Source organism: Monodelphis domestica, chromosome 3 (genome assembly GCF_027887165.1).
Source record: "Monodelphis domestica isolate mMonDom1 chromosome 3, mMonDom1.pri, whole genome shotgun sequence".
NCBI lineage: Eukaryota > Metazoa > Chordata > Mammalia > Didelphimorphia > Didelphidae > Monodelphis > Monodelphis domestica.
In genome coordinates, this window is record NC_077229.1 from 58,751,958 (window position 1) to 58,764,864 (window position 12,907).

The window sequence follows — 12,907 nt, forward strand, 5'->3', positions numbered from 1 at the left end:
TGGAGGACTTTCCACACCTGCCACACCCAAAGTGCTCTTCCTCCTGGTCAGGGCTGCTGCCCGCAGTGCCCAAGTCTGGGAGGGCACTGCTATCACTGGTGGGTGAGGAGGGGATGGAACAGTTTCCCAAAGCATGACCCCCTTATATGTAGTCACTGGACAAGGACTTCCTGGCCTCAGATTCAAGAAGGACCAAAGCAGCTGGTAACCAGCCATCTCTTCTCTGTTTCCTCTGGTCAGAATGTGTGTGTGTGTGTGTATTTGTGTGTGTGCGTGTGTGTGTGAGTGTGTATGGGTGGTGGAAAGGGCACTGGGCACAGACCAATTGCTTCATTCATCCCTTAGAAGCAGAGTCTGTTCTTCCGTGCCTTGTGGCTCAAGAAATCCAAAGAGTAAGAGGAAATTGGCCAAGTCAGCCAGCAACTGGCTGGGTTCCTGGTTCCATCACTGGGATCCCAGAGGGGGCAGAAGGAGGCCCCCAGATACCATAATCTTGGGGGGTATATACCCTGGGATGTGGGCTCTGGCACCCAAACAGACTCCCAAGCAACTACCTTCAAGTTGAACTAGGGTATAAGTTTTACAGTGGGTTTATTTACATGTTGTGGCATTAACACAAGAAGTCCATACATGCTGAAGATGTGGCTACCTCTCAGTGAGGGGAGCTGTCCCAGGTGGCTCAAATAGGAAATACAGTAGAAAAGGCACATGATTCTTTATCAGAGGAGTTGTGCACCAATCCAGTAATTTAAAGCTGAGGAATCATCTGTCCAAAGAGGGTTCTCTTGATATGGTTCCCTTTGGACTCCACACAGGGGAAAGAGGGTTTTCCATTTTTCTGCGGGAGCATGGCTGCTAGGAAGCCCAATGACTAGTCCCATCTTGGGCCAGAGATCGTGAATGAGAAAGCCCTCTCCCTCCAGGGGGCAGTCTTCTTGGTGTCCATGGGAGGAAAGCTGTGGGGTCATTGGGGACCCCAGGCTTAGTGATCTAGTCCTTGGTGGGTCACTCTATCTCCTTCCCATAGTTTTTCTCACCACCAGTGGATAGAAGAGAAGTGAGAAGGGTATCCTCTCGGGAGGATGGTAAGAAGGATTCCCATCAGTGCCGCCCATGTTTAATCCAGTTTCTAATCATCCATTTTTGTCCCGAGCATCTCTGAACTACCAGTCGGAGACCAAAGTTAGCTTCCTTGGACATCTCCACCTCCAGACACCGTCCTGTGTCTCTGCTCACGATGGGGCCATTCTGGGGCAGAGAGAGAAGATAGAAGGGAAATGAGGTTAAGAAGAAGAAGGTCAGGTGATTCCTTTCCTAGAGGAGGTACTTATGCCCTGGAGGACACTCCTTCCTAGAAGATGTACATACACAAGGTGGTGGTGTTCACAAATTATTGGGAATAAAAGAAAGGATGACTAAGTGATTTATACTTTTCCCCCTCCCTTTCTCCATGACACTAGGGTCTCTTCTGAGACTACTAATAAGCCTTGGGGAAATAGAACCTTTCACCTCAGTTACCTGCCCCTCTCCACAATCTGAGATGTCAGGCTTGCTCAACCACAATCTCTCTGGGAGGCCACCTTGGGTTTAAAGGGAAATGGCTCAGGCATAGGTGAAGACCAGGAATGAAATGATATAAGATCATGGGGACATAGATTCTGTCTAGGTCCAACTCAGTTCCCTTGGAGAAACCAGTCATGTTAGCTGAAGGAACTGGGTATTTTAGCCTGGAAAAAGAAAGGCTTGGGGGATAACAAAATGATGATTATTTTTAAGTAATCAAAAGGCCATCATGTAGAACAGGGACTTGACTTGCTCCATTTGACCCCTGAGGTCCGAATTAGGTAGTAATTACAAATAGATTTGAATTCAGAAACAACTTCCTCACAAAGAGAAGCATCCATAAGTTGAATGGGCTTCCTGAAGATGTAGTGGGTCTTCTCTCTTACATGTCTTCAAGAAGAGGCTACGTGACCAATTGTCAGGCATGTTAAAGTGAGGCTGCCTTTTGTGCATGGCCTGGACCAGATGGCCAATGAGTTCCCTTTCAGCTCTCAATTGTGTGATTTTATGATGCTGGGTAGCACAGTAAATAGAGCAATCTGCATAGATCCAGAAGCAGAATAATCTTCCCAAGTTTAAATCCAGCCTCCCATAGAATACTATTTATGTGATCCTGGGCAAGTCACCTAACCCTGTTGGCCTCAGTTTCTTCATCTGTAAAATGATCTGGAGAAGGAAATGTAAAACCATCCAGTATCTTTGTCAAGAAAACCCCAAATGGGATTGAGTTGGACATGACTGAAAAATAACTGAACAACCACATGATGCTGTGATTTTAGATCTTTTTCAGTCTAGTTCTTTCTCCCTTTGGGTCCCAAGAAGTCACTTGACCAATACCATGCCTAAGTTTCTCTATATATGTATATTTAAATTGGTTGCCATCTTATTCTTAGCATGAAGTTGCTGTTTATCCATCTCGCTCCCCATAGAAGCTCCTGTAGCTTTGATGGGAATAGTTCCATGTCTTTGTCTGAGCATGTTGGCTAAGTTCCTTTAAGAATCCTAGAAATTGAGATACTTGCCTGGGGGCCTGAGGGTTTTTTGTCAAAGGCAATCAGAAAAGGGTATGATGCAGTAGAAAGCATGCTGCATTGGGGGAGTTCCTAGTTCCCTTTTTCTCTAACATTTTAACTCTCACCTGGGTGAAGTCCCAGAGTCTCTGGGCAGGACGGAAAACATCTTCACATTTCTTCAAGGTGGGCGTCCGACCTTTCCCATCATCAATGAGACACTTGGAGTCTGGCAGGAAAGCAGTGGAACCGAGGGGCCCCAGCTGTAGCAGACCCTCAGCACTGTAACGCACCAGCTGAGCATGGGGGAAGGGAGTGGAAGGAGGGAGGGAGAGAGAGAGAAAGAGAGAGAGAGAGACAGACAGACAGAGAAAGAGAGAGACAGAGACAGACAGAGAGAGATAGAGAGATAGAGAGAGACAGAGAGAGATGGAGAGAGAGACACAGAGAAAGAGACAGACAGACATAGAGAGAGAGAGACAGAGAGAGGAGAGAGAGGGAGAGAGGGAGAGAGGGAGAGAAAAATGGAGAGACAGAGAAAGACAGACAGACAGACACACACACACACACACACACACACAGAGAGAGAGAGAGAGAGAGAGAGAGAGAGAGAGAGAGAGAGAGAGAGAGAGAGAGAGAGAGAGAGAGAGAGAGAGAGAGAGAGATGTTGAATTTATTCATAGGGAAGAGTCCAACCCAAAGGGTCAGGGTCATTTTCCTCTTCTTTTTAAGATTGACTTGTCCTGAGTCAGTGGATGCCAAATACTGGTTGCTCACTTAAAAATGAGGGCATCACAGAATCAGAAGGGATTTTGGAGACCATCTAGTCCAACATGTCTATGAATGAGACCTTTGATTTCATTGGCATAGGGAACTTCCAGGTGAGGAAAATCCCTTTATCAAAGCATTTTGGCACCTTCTCTGTAATTTAATCATGTGCTTCATTATCATCATCACTCACTTTTATACATTGTGCTAGGCACTGTGCTAAGTGTTTTACAGTTGTTATCTCAATTGATTCTTAAAACAGCCCCAAGAGGTAGGTGATAATAATAATAATAATAATAATAAACCCATGTTTATATAGTATTTACTATGTGCCAGGTGCTATGCTAAGCACTTTACAATGACTATCTCTTGATCCTCACCACAACCCTGGATGGTAGGTGTTATTATTATGTCTATTTTACAGATGAAGAAACTGAAGTAAACAGAGGTTAAAGGATGTGCCCAGGGTCACACAGCTAGGAAGTGACAGAATCAGGATTTGAATCCAGGTCTTTCTGATTCCAAATCCAGTGCATTATCCACTGTGCTACCATTTATAATCTTAATGAGTTTCCTGGAGCATTGAGAATTAAAGTGACTTTCCCAGGGTCACAGAGTGAGTTCATGTCAGAGGCAAGAACTGAACTCAGGTCTTCTTAGCTTTAAGACCAGCTCTCTATCCATTATGCCCCTATTAAAGATATACACATACAATGGCACACACCAATAATCTTTATCATTTTAGCTGATCTTCAACAACAACTTTATGAGGTAAGTGCTATTATTATCTCCATTTTCCAGATGTTGATGGTGAACCTGAGGACAGTTAAGTCACCTGACCACACAAATTAAATGAAAGGTCATTAAAGTATTGAATCAGAAGAATGTAGCAAGGTGGGAAGAACAATGGATTTGGAGTCAGAGAACCTGAATTCAAATCCTGGTTTTGCCACTTACAACCTGTGTGACCTTGGAGGAATCACCCTTGGTTGCCTCATATGTAAAATGAGGTTTCAATGGTGGGTAAAAGACCCTTTCTAGCTATAAATCTAGGATCTTAAACCTCACAATAGTGGACATAATGGCATCAAGGAAGACCTACATTCAAAAACTTGCCTCAGATATTTCCTAGCTGTGTCATTATTGGGGAAATTGCTGAAGCTCTTGGAAACTCAGTTAGCTCCTTTGTAAAATGTAAAAAAAAACCCTAGTCGGTACCACATGGAACTGGTTGTGAGGCTCCCATAAGGCAATGTACGTATTGTATGATCCTTTGCCAACTTTCAAGGGCTCAATAAATATGTGTGGTTATTGGGGCGCTGGAGTTTCTTGGGGACGAGAGTGGTTGGTGCATGGACTGGAGAGAAGCTATGTAGTCTGGGTCTTTTGAAGGAGTTTGGGGGAAGAATAGACAGCTCTCTGGGCTTCACTGACCATGAGGGAGGCAGCATGGTATTGTGCAATAAACACTGGCCTTGTAGTCATAGGACTTGAGTTCAAATTCCATCTCTACCACTTATACCTGGGAGACCTTGGGTAAGTCATTTGACATCTATACCCAGCATCTAAATAATATTCATATTATATATAAATAAAAATAATATAAGCACAAGTAGTTTATATTACTTAACTGTGGTCTTCCTCAGTTTCCTTCTTTGGAAAATGAGGAGAATTGGACCAAATCATCTGTGAGGCCCCTTCCATTTCAGAATCATCTCCTCCTTGGATCTTGGAAATTGGTTTTCCCTTCCATTTGGGAGTTCTCAGCCAATTAGTGAATTCTACTTGTTTATATATTTTTTTTGCTTTGTATTGAGCGCCCAGTGTAGTATCATAAAAAGATTGATAGTTCTTGTATCAGAGGAGCCTCATTTAGATCCACCTAGATGACCTTTGTCAAGTCACTTACTCTACATAGACCTCAGTTTCCCCATTTGTAAAACAAAGTGAGCGGACTAGCTGGCATCTGAGAATTTGGGGAATGGGTGGAGTGGCAGATAAGCCACTGAGCTGGCTGTTCCCAGGGAAAGAGGAGCATATTTTCTTGGCTTCCTTAGAATGTCTTAGCACCTTTCATTAGGATAACACAGAGCCCATCAGTATGTGAGTCAGGCCAGGCCTCTGGGGGACAAGATGTTATCTGGCATCATGTCTTGGTCTTAATAACTCTGTTGGAGGTTATGGAAAGCCATAGCAATATTCTCTTTTATAAGAGCAGGTTATTGCAAAATCAATCAGCGTGACATATATATACAGGTATCTAAATAATAATAATAATATTGTTAATAAACACGAGTAGTTTATGAGGTAAGGACCAGGAGATTAAGTCAACACCCTCCTCCCTCCTAGGCCAGCATGAGTGATTTTACCTTTGATTGAATTTGGCTTTTCTGTTTTGAAAGCACATTCAAATGTACCCAGTTTTGTGGTAAGGGCTCTTGGCTTTAATTAAAGGCTTCCAAATGGCAGTCATTAATTTTACTATGCACTTAAAAATTAACCATGCTCTCCCTGGCTCGGAGCTTTGTTTTTGGCCAAAGGGCCTAGGACTTTGGCTCTTATGGCCCGAATGCCATTAGGATGGACATCCTATGTGGCTCTTCTGAGACCTTGGCTGCCATATTGGGAGTGGGGCATGGGAATGGGGATGGGTAAGGGGGAAGGGCAGACTCTGGTTGGAAAAAGGGAAGAATGATGGATTTAGAGCTAGTGGTCTTAGGTTTGAATCCCAGCACTGCTCTTGGTTCCTTATCTGTAAAATAAAGGAAAAAAGTGGATAGAGAGTCTGGCCCAGAGATGGGTGATTCTGGGCTCAAATATGGACTCAGACACTTCCTAGCTGTGTGATCCTAGGCAAGTCACTTAACCCTCATTTGCTTAAGCCTTATCACTCTTCTGCCTTAGAAACTAAGATGGAATGTAAAAGTTTAAAAAAATTAAGGAAAAGGAAGGAAACATTTATTAAGCATATACTATGTACCAGACACTGTGCTGGTCACCTCACAACATCCCTGGGAGGTAGGCGCTATTATCACTTGCATTTTACTGATGAGGAAATTGAGGGAGATCAGAGTTAAGTGATTTGTCCAAGGTCACACAGATAGAAAGTATTTATGCCTAGATTTGAACTCTATTTTCTATATCATATAGCTGATCTAAAAAGGTTATTAAAAAAGTAATTAAAATAAAATAAAATAATTGAATGAGGAGGTTGGTCTAAGTGGCTTCTATTGTGCCTTTCACCTATGATCCTAAGCAAGTTTCAGATCTTTGGTTCCTGCCACTTAAGCCTAGATCCATTGGTGATTATTCAAGTGATAACTTTGGACACTTGCTAGCTCTGGGTTCCTGAGCGAATCACATCACCTCTATCTGCCTCAGTTTCCTCATCTGTAAAATGGAAATATTAACAGCACCTACAGCAAGTTCAAATGCAACTAGTATTTTGGTGAGTGTTATCAGCTTTAATTAAATGGAGGCCATTAATTTTGCAAATGAGACAATGTTTGCAAAGTGATCAGCACAGTCTTTGGCACATAGTCGATACTTAATAAATGTTAGCTAAGATGATGATGATGGCAATTATGATGAAGATGGAAGTGATGATGATGATGGTCATGGTGATAATGGGGATGATGATTACAATAAGGATGATAATGAGGGTGATGATGGTGGTAGTGATGGTGGTGATGATGGAATTGATTATGATGATATTCCACTTTTATTAATGGTTTCTCCTATAAGAAAACAATGTATTTTTAAGGAGGTAGAGCATGTGGAGAGAGCACTGCTCTGTAGCCAAAGACTTGGCATCTGCATCCTGCCTCTGATATTATTTGTGTGATTCTATGTCACACTTAAATTGTGTCAATCTCAGTTTCCTTCTCTGCAAAGTGGGAGGAAATTTGGACTAAAGGCTTCTGACGTACTGTCTAGTTCTAGATCTATGAACATATAAGTCCAAATCTAGCTAGAAAAACAAAGAGTAAGATTTTCCATTTGGTGTAATTTTATCAGTGAGAAAAGAACTCTGAAAGAAAAGTTAGGATCATTGATTTAGAAGTAAGCGCAGAAGTCATTTAATCTAGCCTCCTCATATTACAGGTGAGTGATTTGCTCAAGGTCACAGAAGTAGTGACAGAGGCAGGACTTGAACCCCAGTCCTACAATGCTCAGGCACAGATCTTTCTATTTTACTACATTGGATATGAAGTCAGAGAATCTGGGTTCAAACGTCATCTTTTCTACTTGTTCCCTGTTTGATCTTGGCCAAAACTTTACTTCTCTGTAAATCTTTGATAGTGTTTCAGATAGTAAGTCATTGAGAATGTGTTAATTATTTATTATATTCCAGTAGTTCCATTAAGTGCTAGGGATACAAAGAAAAGCACAAAATCCCCAAACAATAAAAAGTAGTCCTTGCTTTTAAGGAGCTCATAGTCCAATGGGTTGAACCATCCATCCATGAGCAACCATGTACAAAAAAGGGACATTATAGGATAAGTTGGAGGGATGACTGGATAGCACTAAGGGGGACCAGGAAATCCTTCTTGTAAAAGGTGAGACTTTTGTTGAGACTTTAAGGAAGCCAAAGAAGTAAAGAGGGAGAGATGAGGAGGGAAAGAGTTCAATGGACAGCCAGAAAATATCCAGAGTCAGGAGATAGATTGTCTTGTGGGAGAAACAAGGTGGCCACTATCACTGGATTGTCAATGACATGGGAGAGTGCAAGGTGTAGGAAGACTGGAAAGCTGGGAAGGAGCCAGGTTATAAAGGGCCTTGAAAACCAAACTCAGAGTTTTATATTTGGTCCTGGAGGTTCTAGGAAGCCATCTTAGTCCAACTGTGTAAGTAGGGTTACAGGATCAAAACTGAGCTTTGAGAAAATCACTTTGAGAGGTAAATGAAGGATGGAATGGAGTTGGAAGAGACTTGAGGTATGGAGACCAAGCAGAAGGTTACCATATTAATTCAAGGATAAGAAAAAAAGAATGTGGATCAGGGTGGTGGCAATGTAAGAGGAACAATATTATGAAGAAAGACAGTGATTGGATAAGGGAGTGAGATATAGGAATCAAGGTTTTGAACCTGGGTAACTGGGAGGATGCTAGTGCCTTCAATGGTAACAGGAAAGTTCGAATGAAGGGAGGGCTGGGAGAGAAAGAAAAAGATTCAGTTTTTGATATGGTGAGTTTAAGATGCTTACAGGACTCCCGTTCAAGATGTCTATTAGCCCACTGGTGTGAGGAGATAGGGTAAGGCTGGATAAGTAGATCTGGGAATCATCTGCAGAGAGATGATGGTAATAACACTATTAGCTAACATTTACATAGTAATTGCTATATACCAGACACTGTGCTGAATGCTTTACAATTATTATCTCATTTTATTCTTCCAACAAGCTTGGAAGGTGGTTGCAATTATTATTTCCTTTTACAGATGAGTAAAATGAAGCAAAAAGAGGTCAAATGACTTGCTTAGGGTCACAAAGCCAATAAGCATCTGAGGCTAAATTTGAACTCAGATCTTCCTGACTCTATGCACAATGCTTTACCCACTGCACCACCTACTAGTCCCTAATTGAATTTATGGCAGTTGAGATCATCAAGAGAAATAAGATAGAAGGAAAAGAGTGTACAGAAGGATAGCCCTTTGGGGGCACACCTACAGTTAGCAAGAGTGACCTGGTTGATGATATAACAAAGAAAACTGAGAAGGAATGGTCAAACAGATAGGAGAACCAGGAGAACACATCACCACGGAAGCCTACATAGGAGAGAATATTCAGGAGGAGAAGGTGGTAGATACTGTCAAGGTCTGCAGAGAGGTCAAGGAGGATGAGGACTGAGAAAAGGCCATTAGATTAGGTGATTAAGAACTCTTCTTCTCATGGATCAATCTTCATCTCAGAGGATGGGGCGACTGAAGCTTTGTACCCATGACCTGTGGAGGGAGAACTCCCCATAGGAACCGTCTTCAGGGGTCAGGACTCTGGGGTGAGAGAATTTCATACTAAGGTGCTTCCTTGTTGCTAAATCGGCATGGACAGGGTCTGAGACAAACCTAATGAATTCCACTCAAACTGTGGAAAGCATTAAAGTAAGCTCCAATGACTTGGAGTTAAAGCTAGTCTGGCTTCCATCTGTTCTGGTCTGTAGGGAGAGAGGAAGAGAGCTAAGTACAGAGGGTGACTTGCTGGGCTGGTGGAGAAATGTAATTTTCACCCAGAAAATCAGCAGTGATTGTGTCTTATTGCTGTTTCAAAACAGATTATACAGAGCTTTGGAAATGGGCAATTATTTTTACAGTTTACTGAATGTGGTCGCCTGCTCTCTGGGAGAGCATTAAGACGGTAGGTAGGATCTGTTACCAAGGCTCAGTATTTTTGTTCTTACTTGTTCTAATCCACAATTCAACTTAATTCAATCTGAACCCCAAAGCATTTATTAAATATCTACTAAAAGGGGGGCAGTTAGGGGGTTCAGTCAACAGAGAGACAGGCTTAAAGCCAGATCTTGGGTTCAAATATGATCTCAGACACGTTCTAGCTGTGTGACCCTGGGCAAGTCACTTCATTCCCATTGCCTAGTCCTAACTATTCTTCTGCCTTGGAACCAATATATAGTATTGATTTTAGAAGGGGAAGATTTTAAAAATATCTGTTCCAGGCACTGTGCTAATTCCGAGAGACATTGCTGTTGAGCCATTTTCCAGTTGTGTCTGACTCTTGGTGAGTTTTCTTTAATTTTTTAAATTTAATTTTATTGATTAAGAAAATTTTTTCCATGGTTACATGATTCATGTTCTCTCCCTCCCCTCTTCCCATCCCACTCCCATAGCCAACAGGCAATTCCACTGGGTTTTACATGTGTCCTTGATCAAGACCCATTTCCATATTATTGATATTTGCACCAGGGTGATCATTTAGAGTCTATATCCCCAGTCATATTCCTGTTGAATTTGGGGTTTTCTTAAAACAAAGATACTGGAGTGGTTTGTCCTTTCTTTTTCTAGCTCATTTTATAAATGAGGAAACCAAGGCAAACAAGGCTAGCGATTTGCCAGGGTCACACAGCTAGTAAATGTCCAAAGCCAGATTTGAACTCATGTATTCCCAACTCCACTCCCAGTGTTCTATCCACTGCATCATGTGGCTGCCTGTACAGCAAGTGCCTTCTCTCTGTAGATTATCTCCAGTTTAATTCTGTCTATAGATTTCTTGCACTTTGTCATTTGTACATCATTTATCCCAGCAGACTGTGAGCTCCTTGAGAGCAAGGACTGGTGTTTGTCTTTCTTTGTAACTCCAGAGCTTAGCACAAGGCCTGGCACATAGGAGGTATTTAATAAATGGACTGACTGGACTCTAGAGATATGACCCCCCCCCCTATTCTCACATGACTTCACCTGGGCCACACTGTTCTGTCCCCCTAGATCTGAATTTGCTCCAAGGGAGGAAATGTGAGCAAGGGGTTCAGGAGCTTTCCAGCTATATCTCAAGACTTCCCTGCAGCTTCCAAAGAGTCATAATTTCACTTTATGGAGGAATTTCCATCAAGACCACAGCTGAGAACTTGGTCTGTATTTTAAAAATGAAGGACCAGCCACCTCTTCGGTATCAGAGTCAAGATGAGACAATGAGGAGCTCTAAATTACTATTAGTTTCAAAATCCAGAATAAAGACAGAACCTGATGGGTCCTTGGACACTTCAAGAATCAGTGTTGCTTTAAAGCTTCCATTTCCTAATGAGTGCCTAATATCACTCAGCAGAAGAAAGCAAGGCCCAAAGGCAGATGTCATTTCACACACATGGCTGAGCCCCCAACACTGGGAGGCTGACAAGAGGTGATGATTTCTGAAAAGTGGATTATGGGGGCATCTGAGGGATAAAGCTCAAAAAGAAAACTCATTTCCCAGGCCAGGACCCACTTTGGTGCTTGGCCCATGGAAGGTACCAGATTGAATGGATAGTAATAATGATGGGAAGTGATTTCTTTGCTGCCTTAGTATTGCCAAGGATCAGCAAAATGGCGCCATAGTGTGCAGAATGCCAGACTTGGAATCAGGAAGCAAAATGGCGCCATAGTGCACAAAATGCAAGACTTGGAGTCAGGAAGACTCATTTCCCTGACTTCAAATTTGGCCTCAGACACTTCCTAGCTGTGTGACCCTGGGCAAGTCACTTCACCCCATTTCCCTAGCCTTTGTTGCTCTTCTGTCTTAGAATTGATACTAAGACAGTAAAGCTTTTTTTTTTAAAGAAGTATAATGGGAAAGTTGAAGGCTCTGAATGGGATGGGTTAAAATCTATTGCCTACAATAGACACTTAGTGCAACAAATATTTATCAAATCCCTTCAATGTCACAGCTAATGCGATGTAATACCCTGAAAATAAAGTTACTGGGACACTGCAGTAGCTGCTTTCTCATTGTTCATGGAAGCAATAACTGTCTAGGCCTTGGTTGGGTCTTATTTATTAAGCTGAAAAGAGTGTCACTAATGTCCAGAAGAACAATTTGCAAATTAATTTTGTTTCTTTTTCCAAGGCAAACCACACATATAAACAAGCTCAACCTGCAGTCTAGCCATTAGTAAATAATGACAAAAATAATACCATAATAATATAGCATTTTAAGGTTTACAAATTTTCCTTGGTAAATGCAAGTAAGTTTTGCATCTCACAAATGTTATTTGTGTTTTTTGACTCAGAAGCTAGGATTAGCCAACAAGTTTGTGTGTTGACAGCTTTGCAAACATAAGCCTTAACAGATTGAAGGTCCTATTGGTTCTTCTGTACACTTGGGACCTTTTATTGCTTAGCTTGCACATGGTGATTCCAAAATTTTAGTGACTGTGGTTTGTGAGAACAATGTGTGCCCCTCATGTGATGGGCTTTGTTTCTCAACAGTTTGGCCTTCAAATTTTATTTTATTTTATCCTAAATTTATGTCTTCTGTCTTACAATAGATACAAATATTGGTTTCAAGGCAGAAGAGCGATAAGGGCTGGGCAACAGGGGTTAGGTGACTTGCCCAGGGTCACACAGCTAGTAAGTGTCTGACTTTAGATTTGAAATCAAGGTCCTCCTTTCTGCAGGACTGGGCTTTCTATCTACTCAACCACCTAGCTGCCTGGACTTCCATTTTTTTTTTAACACAATTTAACTTAACACCCATGAGGATAAGGCTGAATTGTACAGGTCTTTTTTGGGTTTCCTTCCATTTTCAAAGTCACTGGTCTGGAGAGAATTGAGACTCATCTCCTACATTTTTCCTTGGAGAGAAGTTTAATGAACTGACCTCTGATAGCTTCTTGGTCTCCAAGACCATATGGAGAAATCAATCCTATTCCTTACCAGTGAAATTTATGCACAGTGTAGAGGATCAATCCATACTTAATGTGAGCACTTGAATAATCTTCAGTGCCAAATAAAGGAATAGGAATGACAAGTGACCCTTGCAAAGTGTCTCTCTAAAGTTATTAAATTCTTCATATTTTTTGACTCTACTACTAGACATAGACCAGAGATCAAAGTCAAAGAAAGGCTACACATCTATCCATCCA

The 12,907-nt window shown here is 41.9% G+C and overlaps 1 protein-coding gene across 1 annotated transcript in view; it reads right to left on the reverse strand.

The window, feature by feature from the left end:
• Nucleotides 1-574: 574 nt before the first annotated feature.
• GALNT9 (polypeptide N-acetylgalactosaminyltransferase 9) overlaps nt 575-12,907 on the reverse strand; it is a 581,478-nt gene continuing 569,145 nt past the window's right edge. Inside the window, exons 10-11 of the mRNA XM_056821944.1 lie at nt 2,702-2,869; nt 575-1,248 (exon numbers count right to left, since the gene is read on the reverse strand). Coding sequence (XP_056677922.1) covers nt 1,102-1,248; nt 2,702-2,869 — 315 coding nt within the window. The 3' untranslated portion in view covers nt 575-1,101. The remainder of the gene's footprint in view (nt 1,249-2,701; nt 2,870-12,907) is intronic.